Consider the following 17,465-nt stretch of genomic DNA (forward strand, 5'->3'; position numbering starts at 1 on the left):
CTTATAGAAAGTTACATATATTTTTAAATAGATGAAAATAAAATTTATGTATAAAAGTTAATGTTATTTTTTTTATATCTTTTTAAATTAATGAGTCAAAACCTATATTTTTTAAAAATAAAAATAAAATTTCATATATAGATAAATAGAGATGGGAAAAAAAAAAAAAGAATAAGGAAAAACCTTAATACTTTCAGGGCCTTGTTGGATATTACCTAGTGAAAGTCAAAAATTATAATTAAGAGTCAATTATGCTAAAGTTTTGTTTGTTTCTCATAAAATTTTGAGATAAAATGTTAGGAAAATTTAATAAAGGAAAAAAAAAGACAAATTAAAAATATATTTAAAATCAATAAATTAATTCTATATATTATTTCAAATTTATTCACTTATTTTAATTTTTTAGTATAAAAATAAAATAATTTATAAATACATAAATCTTTAGTTAATTTTAATTATATTTATCGTTTATTCCTTTTTTTGTATTATTAAACTCAAATTATATATTAAAATCTAATAACTAATTATGAAACTTTAGTTTCACAATAAGATTACCTCATAAGAAAACCACAGTTGTATTTTTTTAGCATAATTTTTTAGACCTTGTAAGGGTTTTTTTTTATAAAAAAAAAAGTTAATTTTTTGTTTTGCAAAACAAAACAAGTTCTAGGTTGTTTTCTGTGTGATATTTCACATCGGGTAAAAAAGAAGGTTTTTGACACTATATAATTATAAGCTCCTCTTACCCTTTTAAACGTAATTTAAAGTCGTGAGAGCCCTTTAACTTTGGACGAATAATATCCACATAATTGAAAACAGATCCTTAATGTAACCCAATATGAAGATTTATTTAGCCTTATGAAATTGTTTGGTCTCACAATCTCGTGGGACACAATAAAAACATTATATTTGCATGAGAGTGATTGTAATATCCGTCCTTAACCATATAGTGGAGTGTCTACCTGTTTATGATTTTCAAAAATGAAATTTTAAGAATTATTAAAATTTTCGCCAAACAAGCCCTTTAACTTTTCAAAGTTGGTGTCAAAGCCGCGTACAAAGGGTGGTCTTAACTTATTGGGAATGCAAACAAAAAAGACTGGTGGTCCAAGTCAAGCATGTCTCAAGTTGAATAAAAAGAAGAGACTAAGACCATGACTTACGAGCAACAAAGAGATCAAACACAAGAACATTGTGCAATTTAAATAATGACCCAATAATCCCCTTAAAATATACACAATCATAGTTCTAATGTCAAAACCCCATTCCCTACTTTCAAGCCTAATAATGGCTAAGAAATTCTAGAAAAAATAATATACCAAAAACTGAAAAGCATGCGTTAGCTTGTATCCTTATAGCTCAACCTTTTAGGAAAATCGTTTGCTTTTAATATGGTATCTGAGCTATGGTTAGCTAGAGGTCTCAAATTCGAGTAGTATTACACACAAACAAAAGCACAGTGGAACATCACAATGCTTCTGTGTTCATGCTCATGGGATATGTTTGGTTCTTTGGAAAGTACCAAAGAAAGAAAAAGAAATACAAAGAAAAATGATTTTCTCATTTTTAGATACCATGGGAAAGGTGAGAAAAAAAGTATTAGAGAAAACGGAGGAAATATTCATCCTCATTTTTCCTCAAGGAAAGATGAGGATAGTTTGTGAAAAATGCTATTCCTCACTGTCTAAATCTTCTTTTCCTCAACTTTTCCATTGACAACCAACCAAGTTTCCTTTTCATTTCCTTCTATGTTCTTCTTTCTATCCTTCCGTAATAGCTAAGGATAACATGAAGCTGCTACAGCTTTCCAAACAATAATGTGATATATGTGTGTGCATATCAGCTTCTTTTTACACTCCTACTCCCAATCTCATTGATCCATAACAGTCTTATGAGAGCTGCAAAATAAAAAATATTTCAAGTATAATCATGAGGGTTTAGCAAAATTCTAGCAGGAAGGAGTAAACATGGGACACCATAGTAAGAGGCCAGAAGGGTTACTTTTGAGAAACATGAGAGATTTTATAAACATGTTCATCAAAGAGAGGAAACTTCACTAGACACCAACTGTTTGCTTGTAAAATGAAGTGTATTGTTATCGAGATCTTTCTGAGGAAAACCTGGAGACAATGTAGACAAGGAGAAAACGGGGAGCAATCGTGCTAATCCCAGAAGAAGGGAAGCTTTTGAGGTGCCTCGTTCCCAGAGGATCCATCAGATCCAATGTGAAATATTCCTGGGCAATGGATATCAGTGACACCGGCATTGGAAACCAGAACAGAATCCACAGGCTGATTGTTGTAATGCAGGCTTGGGGCTGAGGGCTGTGCTAGGGAGACTGAGTTAGGCTGCACCATGTTGCTCAAACTAATACCTGATGACTGGGTCTGCGGTGATGACAGAAGAGAGAGAGCACAATCTGACTCGAGGACTTGGTTTGTTAGCCTATCATAGAACATTTTGCAGCCATGGCCGGCGAGTGGTTGGCAGACAGGAGCTTCAGAAGTTGTGTAGTTGCTCAGAGAGGGGTGGTCAGCTTGCAAGAAAGTCAGTTGCTTCCCTCCTTTGTAAAAGCTAGAGGAGGATCCAAGATGCAGATGTTGTTTTTCCAGCAAGGGTAACTGTTGGTGCTGGTTATAAAGTATAGCACCTTCCTCGGTTTTGACAAGTCCAGCTCCCCAGTTGGGGCTCATCATAGCAGTAGTAGGATACAGATGGGGACTAGAGAATGGTAACAATCCCGAGCCTGAAAACAGTAGAAAACATATTCATTCAAAGAATTAACTTCAATTCCACAAATGAAGCAGCAGACTATCTGTGTATCTAGTTTTAGTCTCGATTCATCTAAATATAAGAGCAATTACAACTCATTTGGAGGTTCAAAATTTGTCATAATCTGATACTCTCACAAATGATAAATCAGAATCAACTTGGGATTTAGTCTAATTGGGCTCAGGAATGTGTTTGGTAGAAAATCAAAGAAGAACTTACTAACCCTTTTTGAGTCTCATGCCAAACCTTCATATAAGTTTCTAGATCATGTTCAATTAAATTACTCCCAAAAGATTTGTTGCCCACAATGATAACTAGAAGTAAGCAACATTAACACTTAGAAGTTGAGAAGGGGAATCATAGAGTGAAACAAAAGCTTCACTCTTCATGATTTTCCATTGGAAAAAATACATGTGAAATGGACCACAAAAACCCATTTTAGGGACTCCTGAGCCTATAAATAACTTCCAAAAAATAAAACTAAAAGGAAGAGAAGAAATGATGAAAACAATCCCTCAAATACCCCATCTTGTAAATGGGAATTCAAACCTTGGTAATTGGTTAAAAAGCTTCCAGGACGTGACAGGGGCTCCGGCTGAGGCTTTCTTCGCCGTCTATTGTGCCCATCAAGACGTTTCCTGCAGCTTCTCTTTCCCTCATCAAATTCCTCAAGCGAATGAAACCTATACAAAAGGCAAAGAAACTATTGAGGCACTTTAGGCCTGTAAAAAGTCAAGCTACAAACAGACAAGGAGTGAATGCAGAGGAGGACAAGAAACTCATAATGCAAAGGCATCGATCAAAACATAGATAAGAACAAACATGATGTAAGGGAGTATTAATGCCTCAATGGGCATCAACATTAGGAGGAAAGTACATAATTATTCATAACGGAAGAAGAGGATTCATGCGTCCATCTGAAACAGCAAAAAGGCCAAAGATAAGGTCTAAACTTACAGCCTTGGCAACTAAAGCCCCAACAAACCAATCTTTCCATATCTTGCCTGCAAGCCTAAAACAAGGAAAAACCATGATGTGCTATCTATATGCAATAAGTATACATAAGTTCAACTTTTTCCCAATTCTTTTGGAGCAAACTGTCATTGTAACACTGTAACAATTAGCAGGAATGGAACAAAACTTCATTTTTAACTTTGTGCATGGCAAGTTGCTAGGCCATCAGGTAGAAATTACAAACAACTTCTATCAGAACCTTGTATCCAGACAATGTGCTCATTACCCATCATAATATATCGCCAAAACCTGGATGACAACAGACTGATAATCAGGTTGCAATAATATACACAAGGTGGCTAACAATGGCTCCAAACAATCAACAGAAAACACCCATGATAAATCCAACAAATAATTGAAGACAAAACAATAAAGGGTTGAAAGATATGTAAGAGAACAAATTACAGCAATAGAAACTGATGTAATGAGCAATTTTGTGACAAAAACTTATAGAAAACCAAGTTCGTTAGCTCTTTAGAAGCACCACTACCATGATTCATACCTGCTGCACTGCTGGCAGAACCTCTGTGTGTGGCCACCAATTGTGACTTGGGCGGTCTTAGAATGGAGCTCACAGACCTTATGCCTCCTATGGTACTCTCTGCAATTACTAAGGTCTGAATTGCACCCATCAACAAGGCAAGAAACAGTCTGGCTTCCATTGTTAGTGGCTCTTGCCCTCTTTGATGATCCTGAAGGCAAGGGAGCGGCAATACTCGAAAATTTTTGCTCCTTCAACTTATCAGCAAAGTCACTGCTGGGATTACTGACTTGACCAAGCTTCAAATCAATGGAAAAATCCCCTCCAGTCTTATGTACTCCAGAGCTGCTTGTCCCACCAACCACATCTATGTTGGGAATGGCTTCTGTCTCCAATTCAGTCAAATCCCAAGAAGGTGTCTTCAAGTTCCAGTCCATAAAACCTATAATCTCTTGTATACTTCTTCTACTTCTCCAAGCCTTATCACCCACACTCAGTTAAGCGTCTCCCTTTCACTCTCTATGTGATCCCTTCCATGAGAAAATATTTCAAATTCCATCAGAACAAACTAGAGTAAATCAGTCAAGAACACCAAGTTTGCAGAAATGGGACTCAAATAGAAACCCAAACAAACAACAACCCAACAATAATAACGAAAATGAAAACAAAAACCCAGTTCCTATCTTTCTTTCTTCTTTCCACTATCCAGTTCGCATGAAATAATCCGATTTCAAACAACCCAGAATATAAAAACACAAGTAAACACAGAAAAAAGTAGCAATGAGATAGATAAAACCCCAAGAATGGGAATCTTCAATAACACATTGCAATTTTCATTTTGGCAAAAGCAAGAACCCCAAATGTAAAAAAGGAAGAACATTTATTATCAACAGTGAAGGTTCAGGGTAACTGCAAGGAAATTGGAAGCAAAATAAATAAATGAATACAGGTGAGGGAGAGAGAGAGGGAGAGAGAGAGAGAGAGTCACAGACAAGTGCTTCAGAAGAAAACTGGTATGCCCTTTCCAGCCATTCATTCCCCTGACATGGATTCCATTAAAAACCAATAAAGAGGTGGTAGTCAAGGCGAAAAAAGAATAATAAAAAAGCTGGGGTTGTAAGTTAAGAGAGAATCACTCGCTGTCCCAGTTATCAGTATGCTACTGGGGGGCTTATGGGCTTATGTGGAGACACACATAGGGTGTGGATAATGTGTTGAAATGGAGATTTTTTAGTGATAGCAACTTGAGAACTCCAATCCACACCCATATTGAAATTTGCTTGTTTTTTTAAGAAAATGTCTATTTTTCCTTTTCCTCTCTTTAGGGTTTCTTGAAATTTGTAGGGGTGGGAGGGAAAAGAGCATATAGGGACAGCCTGTTTGTTCCTTTCACCTTTATGAACCTAAAGATAAAAAAATAAAAATAAAAAGAAAAAAAAGAAAAGACAAGTACAAGATGGATGCTTAAGACACAGCATGTGCCATTGTGTTTCATATTTCATAGCATGTTTTCTCTATGCCCTTCTTTCTTTCACTTGTGAAATCTCAACCCCCACTCTCCTCTCAAGGAGAGTGTCCTACAACACTTGCGTGAAGGCCGCGCTAGCAATGGAACCAAGGAAAGCTCGAGGAAAAGATCCATAGTTTTCTATTATATTATATTAGTTTGTGTTCTTGAGTCAAGCCAATAAATCTTTGTTTATAAAGTTGGTGCTAGCATCAAAACCAAGAAGAGATTGTTATTTTTCATCTACTCAATAGATCATTTTTTTTAAGTAATAAACCCTCCTCTAAATAAAAAAATAAAATAATTTCAATTCAATGTTAGAAAAGGTTTTTGATTTTTTGAAATAACATCTGTCTTTTAAGACAAAATCAAAATTAGAAAAAATATATAAAAGAGTCTGTCATCTTCTTTTATGATATTAGTATTAATTAATCATCTTGACTTCATATGTCATTTTTCATAAAATGAGTTATCATCATGAGTATTTGAAAAGAGGTCGATTTCATTGGATCTCATAAATTTTGTCAAATGGATATTTTTTAATACAAAAAACAAGACAATATGATCGTTATTCAAATCATTTTGTCCTCATTCTTCATAATGCTTTAGAAAATGGCGCTTATAGTGGTCCTTCAATCAAGGCTATATGCATGTGGTTTTTTTTCATTTGTGAGGCGTGCGAGTGGATATGAAGTCGTATTTTTTTCCAAATCATAAGGAGTAACTAATTGAATAATTATATGTAGAGAAAAGTAGATTTTATAGTCTCAATGAAATGAATAATATGAATTGGTCAATCTTTTTAGGGAATAGAAAAAGGAAAAAAAAAAAAGAGAATGATTTTATGATTAGATACCACTTTTTCCATATGGTACAAAAAAATAATTGCTTAATCTAAGCATATATCCTAAATCATAAAGTTTTTAGAAAACTTTGATTTATTTGCTTTGTAACTTATTATAATCATATGATTTGCCTTTTAAGTTTAATTTATTTACCTTGATCTCATTTTTTTATTTTAAAGTTTTATTTAATTTTTTTCTTTATCTTTAATGATTTAGGGTATGTTTAATAGAGATTTTGAAAAATATCTTTAATATTTCTAATAATTGAAAAATAAAAATTTTATACCGTTACAAATACCAAAAACACTTTTCAAAATCACAGCCAAACCTATTCTTAGAATTTTAGGTTTGTAAGATATTTTTGTTGCACAAAGAATTCATCAACCAAAAACCCTAATTATAACATTGGTCAAACACTTCTCAATCCACGTCATGAAACTAACATTTCTCAATCAACTAAAGCCACGTGTAAAAGTGTTTTAAACTTTTTTCCATTTAAAAAGCAAACCATTAAGATTGATTTTTAAATACTTTATAAATAAAATTATTTTAAAATATGATAAAGAATGTACACATGACTCCTAATTAAAAAAATATATATATAGATCGAAACAAAGTTTATAAAATAATTTTTTATATTTTAAATTAATACCACAAGTTTATCACACGTGTATGAATTTTTAAATTTATTTTTTATTGCTAGTTGTTATTATTTTATTTTACTTTTAATTTTTAAGATTAGTATTTTATTTTATTTATTGTGCTTTGAGTAGGCTAAACCCAAACCCTAGGTCGTGGGGTTAGTGGGAAATCAGAGCGCGTGGGCGGTGGCTTGTCGCATTCATTCTACGTGGAGACTAGAAAAGAATTTTGAATTTGGACAGGACGTGGTGAAGGGTATATCGGTCATAGAATAATTTATAAGGGGTAAAATTGTCTAGTAATTTTAGAGAAGATAGGGACGGTGGCCTTTAAAATTTCTAACTACCAGAGCGCAGTGATGGCAGCTGTAATTTGCCAGCAGTTCTGTCAGACCGTTCAGGTATTGCCACGTATCTAAGATTTTCATTTAATTTAATTTACATTATGTTCCGATTTAATGACGACAAGGAGATGGGTTTTGACACGTCATGATATCGCAATCCGTCTTATTTATTTACACTTAGGGGGTGTTTGGTACGTCGGAATAGGGAATGAAAATAATATTTTGTTTCATTTCCTATTTTTTAGTGGAATAAAATGAATTTGATGATTCCATTTCTAGCATTTGGATAAACTTAGGAATGCAAGATTGGAATGATTATTTGTTTCCATTCCAATGTTTGATAATAATAGGAATGGAAATGAAAAAGAAATAAATTTACAATAATATCCTTACATATAATTTAAAATATTTTTTTATTTTTACTTTAATTTTAAAAAAATAAAATTTGAGAGGTTTTTTGTTATTAAATAATAAGACTAAAAAATATATATATACTCAATAAATAAAAAATTAACCATAAAAAATCATATAACCCTAATGTACAAATATTCAATTATTATTTTTATTAAAAATTTGAATAATTTGTCATGCTTAAGTAGTTATAAAATTATATTTTTCAAAAAAAATTATTTATTATAATATTTAAATTCGGAAACGCAACAGATTTTCTGTGAGACTACAGAATCCATAGCTTTAACTAGGAAAGGAAGATGCCGATAATAATAAACAAAGGGGAAAAAAAACCAAAAGTTTTGTTTTTGTTTGTTTTTTTCTTTTTATTTTTTTTCTAACCATTAAAAATTTTCAATATTGTAAACACGTGAAATCGAAAAATCTTTTTTCAACCATTTCAATTTTTCTCTCCAGTTTCTATTAATACAAGATAAAGAAACATCAAAGATTCCAAACATAAATTAATAAAAATAAATTTAATCGATTTACAGAGAAGAAGAAACACATATAAAGAAGTAGAAGAAGAAAGAGAAAATAAGGTAAACCTGATCGAAGATGTAAAAGGGAGTTTTTAGAACCTAGTTGTAACAAAACGAATCCCAGATCCAACAATCAAAATAAACATCCAAAACCCTATAAATTAGAAATTGATTTTTTTTTTTTAAATATCGTGGAAGGTTTAATTGATTCAATTTGGAAGAATCACTTATTGTAGAGAATTGGATGATGAGTGGGTCTCTAACTTTGCAAAGAAGATAAGAAGTGGATGATGAATAAATCTCTACCTTTACAAAGAAGATAAACATCGGGTTTGAAGAATAAGATAAGAGGGTAAAATAGTAATTTAGGTTATTTTATTTTATCAAATAGGTTTAATGAATAAGAATACCACCTACTTTTAATGAACGCAAATCCGACTCATAAGTTGGATTTGATTTCTGCCGGAATAATTTTTTATTTCATTTCCGTCTTCTTAACATTTATTCAAACATAGGAATAAGGGAGAAAATGAATGAGATGTCTATTCTCACTCCCTATTCCCATGTACCAAACACCCCCTTAATGTTATCACCACACTGTTTATTTTTTATTTTTTTATAAATTAATAAATATTTTAATTTATTTTTATAAAAAATAATAATTATATATGTAAAAAAAATTAAAAAATGAAAAAAGATAATTAAAATAATTAAAAACACTATTTTCATAATTGAATTTTTAAAATAATTTTATTTCTAAAAACAATTAAAATTATTTTTCTAAAACTATTTTTAAAAACATTTCCAACTCATGTAAGATGCTTAGTATTATCATATTTATTCATGTATGCAGAAATATAAATCCAATTGTACTTCATATATTTGTCACGCCATGAAACATATGGAGGCATTTTCATGAAAATATATTTTGGATTATGTGTATAGATATAAGTGAACTATTTATGTCATAAATCTTATTTGTTAACCCAATATTGTGTAAGAAGAAAAATAACAATGGGTTAGAAATCATTATTTAAGAATTATATAAAGTATTAGAAATAAGCCTCTTTTGGTTGAAATGATAAATAACCCGTATTTAATCTAAACAAATAAACAATTAACCCGATTTTAATTCAACTTGACCTCTAAATCGAGGTTTTCAACTCAAGTCCAACCAACCTTTTTTTTTATATATTCGAGTTAAGTTTATTATGATCCGATCATATAATTTAGAATGCATCTATAATTGAGTTTGGGTTAAAAAAAACATAACCGAATAAATTGCTCAAGTATGTTTAAACGTTAAATTGGGTTTAGGTTGGCTTCAACCACCTTGCTTCAGTTGTATCCTATTTACATTAAAATAAAAAAAAATAAAAAATCATTTAATGATGATTTTAATGAGCAATAATTTTAATTGTTAATTGATTGTACTTCAATTTTTTTTTTTGGTCCATTGCAGTTTCTCATTTCTTCATGACCCTTGGACTCTTGCATCAATGGACTCTCCACATTTCCATTTTCATTTTTAGTACTTCTTCCTTACCGAAAACATTCCACTTATCACATGAATTGAGGTTGAAGAAGACCATGAGAAGGAGTCTCAAGGCATTCAATCATGAAAACCCAGGTCAGTTTTTAGGGATTATTGCCCTCATGGGTTTTTCTTTATTATTTTGTTAATTGCTTTTTTTTAAAAAAAAGAAAAAAAATTCAAACTCAATTTTACCATATTTTTTGGAAAAATTAAACCCTCAAATAATTTATTTTAGATAATAAAATACCAATTATATATATATATATATATTTTAAAGAAAAATTTGACTTAAAAAAGGGGGTGTTTTCCTTCAAACCCAATTTTATAATATTCCTAAAAAATTTCGACCTTCAAATAAAATATTTTGTCTTATAATTTCGTTTCTTAAAATTTAAATTTCAATAAGATAAGTTTATCCTTTTTATTTTGTATTTTTAAATATTTTATTTTATTTGTATGATTGATTGTAGGACTAAAAGCCATTCTAGAAGAAGAAAAAAGGGCTCAACATTTCACTACTAGGGTTCAGGTTCTTGTTGCAATGTTTGGAAGGCAAGTTTTTATTTATTTATTTATTTTAATATTTGACAAAATTTAAAAAGTGTTTTTAAAAAATTGAAAAATTAATTTATGATGCTTTTAAGACGGTAGGTGATTCTCTAAAAACAATTATAAAAAGCACTTTAATTAAAAGTATTTTAAATAATTCCACAAATAGCTTTTGTAAATTATTTATGAAAAATAATTTTTTGAAAATTTATTTTCAAAATAACATCATTGGTTATATTTTATTTATAAACAACAAAGTGTTTTTTTATCTCTCTTTTATTTTTTATTTTTAAAAACCTTATGATTTAAATTAAAACAAAAAAAAGGTTTTATATGTAATAAAAAATCTTTAATATTAATATCATATTTTAAAAATGATGACCCTCATTCAAAATTCCACTTCCATGCTATAATTGATGATTTGAGGTAAATGTCTTATTATACTTAAGGTCTTTGATAATTATTTTTAAAAATAATTTTTAAATATAGTTTTTTATAATAGTTTTTAAAATATGTTTTTTAAAACAAATATTTGTTTGAAATATGAATGTTTTAAATTTATTTTTAATATTTTTAAATATGTTTTAAAAATAAATTTTATATGTAATGTTTTATTTTTAATAATTTTTTATATTAAAAAATAGTTTTTGAAAATTTTTTTAATAATAGAAAATTGTTTTATTTTTTTTAATTGTCAATCATATTTTTCATTTTTTAGAAAAAAATAAAAAAATTATTTTTAAAAGTAGTTGATAGATAGAGCCTTATATTTAATTTTAAGAAAGTATTAAGGAAAAGAAAAAAAATGATAAAAAATTTGAAAAAGGCTCATGTGGTACGGTGGAATACACAACACAGGATAATCCTCGCGAGCTCTTGTAGTCTCTCCCTTCTCGTTTTGAAACTGCAACAGAAAAGCGCTGCTTTCTAGGGTTTTGCGTCTCTCTCTCTCTTCCATCCGCAAGCTGTGTGCTTTGTGTGGGGTTTTCGCAGGTTGAAGTTGGGAATGGACGGAGAGGAGTTGACGGAGCAAGAAACTGCGTTGTATGATCGCCAAATTAGGGTTTGGGGCGTCGATGCCCAACGCAGGTATGTTCTTTAATTCTTCCAAAAGAAAAGAAAAAAAAAAAACTTCTTCATTTTATGATTAATTTTGTTTGCTTGGTTTAGATTGAGCAAAGCCCATATCTTAGTCAGTGGAATGAAAGGCACTGTTGTTGAGGTAATTCGAAACTGAAGACCTTTATTTTTTGTTTTTATTTTTATTTTCAATTAAATTAGCAAGTTTTAATGTACTGGTGCATATTGTGTAATTCAATTATGGCTCTTAATTTTTAAATTTTTCATGTTTCAAAGGGCTGTTTTTATTTATTTATTTATGCAATGGGGCACAGGGGGTTTTCGATTCTGAGCTTTTTTTTTTTTTAATTTAAACGTGAAACTGGGTTTGTTTGTAGTTTTGCAAGAACATTGTTCTAGCTGGAGTTGGGAGTTTGACATTGGTGGATTCCCGGGAAGTGACTGAAGAAGCACTTTCTGCAAATTTCTTAATTCCTCCTGATGAGAATGTGTATAGCGGGAAAACTCTTGCTGAGCTGTGTTGTGATTCTTTGAAAGATTTCAATCCAATGGTTCGGGTTTCAGTTGAAAAAGGTTTGCACTTTTTGTTGCTAATGGGCGGTTAAACATATTAATCTTAGTAACAGTTCTTTATTAAAGTGATTACACTCATAAAATGAATTTTTTATCTGTCATATTTGATGGTAATAAAAATTTGATATAGGAAACATAGAAATAAAAGGAGAAAAAAAAAAGAACAAATTGGGTATGGTGTTCATTTTGCTTCTTATCAAACAAGAAATGAATACACCAGGAAATGCAGTAATTTAACTTTGATGCGCCAGATTTGATGCTACATCTGCACCTGGTCCACTGTTAATACTAATCATATTCATTTAAATTTATGTGGAAAGCAGTTTGTGGTGTAATATTCCTTAGGCGATGTTACCAAGTGAGAGAGTTTTAATGTCTGTATTTTTCATTCTTACAGGTGATATATCAAGCTTTGGTGGAGATTTCTATGACAGATTTGATGTTGTAGTCATCAGTTCTTGCTCCTTTGCAACAAAAGTACAATAAAAACTCATCCTCTTTTACCAGTTGTAAATGATACCCATCTCAATAAGATAAAATACTTATGTTATTTTAATATTCAGTTCATATTTATATACTGGCCTTATTTATTGAGACATTTTTTTGTGTTGCTTTTGCGATCTTCTCCTTCTCCTTATACTTGTTTATTCATTTCTTTTGACCATTCTTCTACCCCAGAAATTGATCAATGAAAAGTGCCGAAAGGTATCAAAGCGCATTGCATTTTATACAGTTGATTGCAGAGATTCCTGTGGTGAAATATATGTTGATTTGCAGAACTATACTTATTCAAAGGTGATCACCTTACTTATATAGTCCTACACAAATCTTTTTTATTTAATTTGTTTTGCTTGTTCTGTTTTGTTATTTTCTTGTATCACTTGTATAATACATACTGTTCCATTGCTAGCACTTGAGGCCTGGCTCAAGTGGTAAAGGGTTCGGGTGGGTTTATGGGAGGTTCCAGTTTCAAGTCCAATGGGAACAAAAAGGAAAAAAGAAAAAAAAAAATACCTATCAAGAGAGAGAGAGAGAGAGAGAGAGAGAGAGCATTTTGTTCCATTGCCGCATTGTTCAAATTGCTATGGGAAGTGGGAAAATATCATATCACAGAATCTTTTCATGGTGGGTAGTGGAAAGTAATATCTTCTATGTGTGGAATATATTCAGGAAGTTTACCTACCTCTTAGAGCATTACTGTATTGGTGATGTTCTGAAAGGGTTACCTGGTAAGAGTTGGGGTTATGGCAAGGAGCTAGATTTTCCAGTCTTAATGACTGGGGCTTCACCATGTTGCTGTCTGCCTTGGGCTTTACTGGGGCATTAGGTCATCTGATGGACTTTTTTTTTTTCTAAACTTAATATTTTTGTTCAGAACTAGTATTTTGAAGGTGCTACCTTTTTAGACGATGAAAGGTTCTAGCTTACTGATGTTCTTATAGTAATGTGCAATAGGCATGGAAGCACTAATGCTGTTTCTCTCTGTTGGCAGAAAAAACTTGATGAGACTGATGAATGCCAGTTACAGTATCCAAGTTTTGAGGTATCACTTGGTTGATCACATCTCATTCAAATGATGTATTGTTTCATTGTGCTTGTAATTATCTGACAATGCCATTCTCTTCCTCTGCCTCACAAGGTTCCTTCTCCCCACCTAAAAAGGAGGAATAAAAAACTAGAAATCATACCTCTTGAAGGTGGGAAATGATGCAGTCAACATGTTTCTTTCTAGGAGATTGTTTCTCACATCAATGTATATTTGGATGAGCTTTCCATGTATTTTATAGAAGAACCTTTTTTTTTCTTTTAAATCTTAAACATAAGAGTTGTTTTCTAATGGTTTGTAAGAAATTTTATGCCTACTGATAAAGCAACCACCACACCAATTATTACCTGATTAAACACAAGCATGTGTGACTGTCTTATGAAATGGGCAGAAGAAGCACATGTTGGTGGTATATTCATTGTGTGGTCTAATAACAAATCTACATTTTTTTTTTCTTTTTTAAATTTTTAAATTTTTTTATTGTTATTATTTTATAATTATGAGCTATTTGGCCTTGAGGACATATATTATATTTTTCATAGTTTATACTGTGGGATCCATTCTAACAGATGCTCTTGTTGTGATGGTAAAATTGGTGCAATCATAAAATAGGCTATATTTGTTGTCACCTATATATATGAGCTCATGAATGGTATGCTCCAGCATGCACAGGAACAGCATCTATTATTACGTTCAAGCTCAAATCTAGCTTAAATTGTTATTTTTTGATCTTTTAGACAATTGTTTGCCCACATATGAACCCATGAATGGTATGCTGTTGTCTGCACATGAATGCCTCTATTTTATTCAAAGAGCTTCAATGGTTCTGTTTTTAACTTTTAGGATTAATTTGAGTCTGTATTGCATGTCAATGATTTTGTTTGACTAATGAAGAGGTGGACTTGGAAGCCCAGTTTGTTGTTAATTTAACTGTTTATGTAATCCTTTCATGGCAGGAAGCAGTTACAATACCGTGGAGAGCACTTCCCAAAAAAGTCACAAAGCTATACTTAGCTATGAGAGGTGTGGGAAAATTACACAGATTTTTTTTTTCCTTTGAAAGGACGAAGAATAAAAAACATGGCGGTTAACAGGAAAATAGTTTACCTACTTTGGTTTTTCAACCAAACAAGTACTGCTATTCCTGGGTGGAGTGGTGTAAATTTCAAGGAATGTTCAGTTCATATTCACACATGGCTGAGTAATTTCCTAATTACTGCCTGATAAACATGCAACCACTGTATTGCATGTCTTTGTTGTTTCCCTTCCTGTTAACATGGCTTGATTCCAAAATAGTATCTTGTTTGGTCCAGTGATTTTTAGAAGCCATAAACACAGATGAGAGAAGTAAAAGTAGTTTTTGGATTCCCCACTTTGAAAATTTTGTTTTGTTTTCTTCCATTTTGCTACCTAAATTAAAGTTGATGAGGTTAAGCTCTTGAGAAATTAGAAGTACGGTCACTAACTTTTCATCTTCATAGAAAGACTGAATTTTCATAGTACATGCTCATTATTTTTGCAGTAATTGAGAGGTTTGAAGAAGCTGAGGGTCGGAATCCAGGAGAAATTTCAATTGCAGACCTTCCTGGTGTTCTGAAGCTGAAGAAGGAACTTTGTGAGGCACAAGTATGCAATTTTGAACTTTATTGATCATATTGTGAATTATAATACCAAGCATCTTCTTACCAGTATTATCTTGTTCAATCGCAGTCATTCAACGAATCCCATGTTCCTGATGCTCTCCTAGAGAGATTAGTATCCGATACAAGTGAATTCCCTCCGGTTTGTGCCATCCTTGGAGGAATCCTAGGACAGGTGCCTGCTTTAAACCCGCTCCTCATGCAAACTCATTTCCATTTTTAAATGTCAATTGCTTTATTTGATGCAGTTCTTATTATGATTTCTTAGGAAGTTATTAAGGCGATATCAGGCAAGGGTGATCCCTTGAAGAATTTCTTCTTTTTTGATGCCATTGATGGTAAAGGCATAATAGAAGACATATCAAACCCAAACCCTGGAAGCTGAGCAGATTCTGGCTGGAAGGATTTGTAACTGCAAGATTTAAAACTTGAATCTAACTTATTATTGTCTAGGGCTTAGCTGTCGTTCCTGCAAGCTGAAGATCTTTGTGATCAATTTTTACGAGAGAAACTGAAGCTGGGTTGAAATCTCAATTACTTTCCCAGAAGATTCTGTTTAATTTATGACCCTTTTGATGTAGAATGATCCATCATTAATGTAGCCATTTGATCTTTTGACTATAGACTGGTTTCAGCCTGTTAACAAATGGAAAATGAAACCATTTCATATTGTTTCCCAGGTTCGGAATGTTGTAAGGCTCAGAACCTTCAAAATCTTCATCCGTTTGATATTTAGGGTATGTTTGGTAGCGAGAAAATTAGCTTAAACGAGGATAGAAAACAAGTGTGAATGTTTTGAATTCATTTCTGGAAAAGAGTTTCTTGATCAATTCATGGTAAAAGTTCTATGATACCAATGTTCATGGTCAAATTTTCAAATTTTTGGTTGCTTATATGTATATATATAAACAGTTGAAAATATTTTGTTTTGTTTTGTTTTTGTTTTTTTTTTTTCAAAATAAGCTCTCAAAAAATTATTTTTAATTCAAAATTTATCAAATATGATTTTTAAGGGGCAAAGTGAGATTTGATTAACTGATATGAGAATATATGAAAAAAAATTTAAAATTTTAAAATGGACAATTGTGTCTTGGACCCAATTGGGTCCAAAAATTAAGATTTGACATACAAAAATTGCATAATTAATAAGAAGGATATAAAATGTGAAGAGACTAATATACCCTTTAAAACTATTTTGAGTATTTTCTACCACAATGTTTAATAAACTTTTTTATCTTAATTTTTTTTAATAATTATTTTGAAATTTTATTATTTTTAGAAAACTATTTTTTTAAATATATCATTTAAAAAAAATAATTTTAACATATTTTTAATTATTTTTTACATACATATATTTTAAAAATATATATTTTTCAAGATGTTTGATTTTTAAATAATAATTTATTTTTATTTTTTTTGGAAAATGGTGTATCTTTTTTTCCAAATTACTAAATTAAATTAAATTTTATTGAGGTTTACAAAAGGAATAAAATTTAAATGAATGTTTTTTTTTTTTTTTCATAGTCAATAAAGGTCATTTTTGTAAAGATAAAAAATTCATATCATTCTTCTCAATTTTCACACTTTCTCTAGGTTTTGGACTTAAATAGTGAATTTATATGGATCAAAACTTAATTTTTGGGCCCAACTAGGTCCAAAACACAATTATCACATTTTAAAATTGGTATTATCTTCATCAAATTTAAAATACATGTATTTTTTAATAAGTTATCTAATTATTTTCAAAAATATTTTTTTATTTACTATATCATTCAAATTGATTGACAACTAGATTTTGATGTTTATCCATATTTCCTTCCTTTTAGATATTTTCCATTTAGATATTTTATTATTTTATTATTTTGGGCATTTTTTTCCTTTTAGATATTTTCCTTTTAAATATTTTTTAATTATTATTATATTTTATTATTTGTGGTTTTTTTTTTCCTCTAGAAACAAACAGATTCTTATTTTAATCTCCTAAAATTTTATAAAATATTATGC

At 30.7% G+C, this 17,465-nt stretch overlaps 2 protein-coding genes across 4 annotated transcripts; one reads left to right on the forward strand and one right to left on the reverse strand.

Moving 5' to 3' along the window:
* Positions 1-1,896: 1,896 nt before the first annotated feature.
* LOC100261045 (squamosa promoter-binding-like protein 13A) lies at positions 1,897-5,598 on the reverse strand. Of its 2 annotated transcripts, none has more exons than XM_010665451.3 (4): positions 5,260-5,598; positions 4,289-4,786; positions 3,322-3,455; positions 1,897-2,746 (listed from the first exon to the last, which is right to left on the reverse strand). In XM_010665451.3, the coding sequence occupies exons 2-4, from the start codon at positions 4,702-4,704 to the stop codon at positions 2,163-2,165; spliced, it is 1,134 nt and encodes a 377-aa protein (XP_010663753.1). In that variant the 5' UTR covers positions 4,705-4,786; positions 5,260-5,598; the 3' UTR covers positions 1,897-2,162. The 2 variants fall into 2 exon arrangements, with proteins under 2 accessions (XP_010663753.1, XP_002280160.1); XM_002280124.4 differs by having other exon boundaries at positions 4,289-4,797.
* A 5,858-nt stretch (positions 5,599-11,456) lies between these two features.
* LOC100268076 (SUMO-activating enzyme subunit 1B-1) lies at positions 11,457-16,140 on the forward strand. Of its 2 annotated transcripts, none has more exons than XM_010665450.3 (10): positions 11,457-11,711; positions 11,793-11,844; positions 12,080-12,275; positions 12,673-12,752; positions 12,954-13,070; positions 13,768-13,818; positions 14,778-14,844; positions 15,344-15,447; positions 15,532-15,636; positions 15,710-16,140. In XM_010665450.3, exons 1-10 carry the CDS (start codon positions 11,629-11,631, stop codon positions 15,719-15,721), a joined length of 867 nt encoding a protein of 288 aa, XP_010663752.1. In that variant the 5' UTR covers positions 11,457-11,628; the 3' UTR covers positions 15,722-16,140. The 2 variants fall into 2 exon arrangements, with proteins under 2 accessions (XP_010663752.1, XP_002283880.1); XM_002283844.5 differs by having other exon boundaries at positions 11,465-11,711; positions 15,730-16,140.
* Positions 16,141-17,465: the final 1,325 nt, after the last annotated feature.

This window comes from Vitis vinifera, chromosome 17 (genome assembly GCF_030704535.1).
Source record: "Vitis vinifera cultivar Pinot Noir 40024 chromosome 17, ASM3070453v1".
Classification (NCBI taxonomy): Eukaryota; Viridiplantae; Streptophyta; class Magnoliopsida; order Vitales; family Vitaceae; genus Vitis; species Vitis vinifera.

Excerpts from the sequence above, each read along its gene's own strand:
- LOC100268076 (XM_002283844.5), top strand. The coding sequence starts at position 11,629 with ATGGACGGAGAGGAGTTGACGGAGCAAGAAACTGCGTTGTATGATCGC. Across the intron at positions 13,819-14,777 it reads TACAGTATCCAAGTTTTGAG|GAAGCAGTTACAATACCGTG; the intron begins GTATCACTTGGT and ends CTTTCATGGCAG. Across the intron at positions 15,448-15,531 it reads AGGAACTTTGTGAGGCACAA|TCATTCAACGAATCCCATGT; the intron begins GTATGCAATTTT and ends GTTCAATCGCAG.
- LOC100261045 (XM_010665451.3), bottom strand. The coding sequence starts at position 4,704 with ATGGACTGGAACTTGAAGACACCTTCTTGGGATTTGACTGAATTGGAG. Across the intron at positions 3,456-4,288 it reads TTCTGCCAGCAGTGCAGCAG|GTTTCATTCGCTTGAGGAAT; the intron begins GTATGAATCATG and ends CCTTTTGTATAG. Across the intron at positions 2,747-3,321 it reads CTTTTTAACCAATTACCAAG|GCTCGGGATTGTTACCATTC; the intron begins GTTTGAATTCCC and ends TACTGTTTTCAG.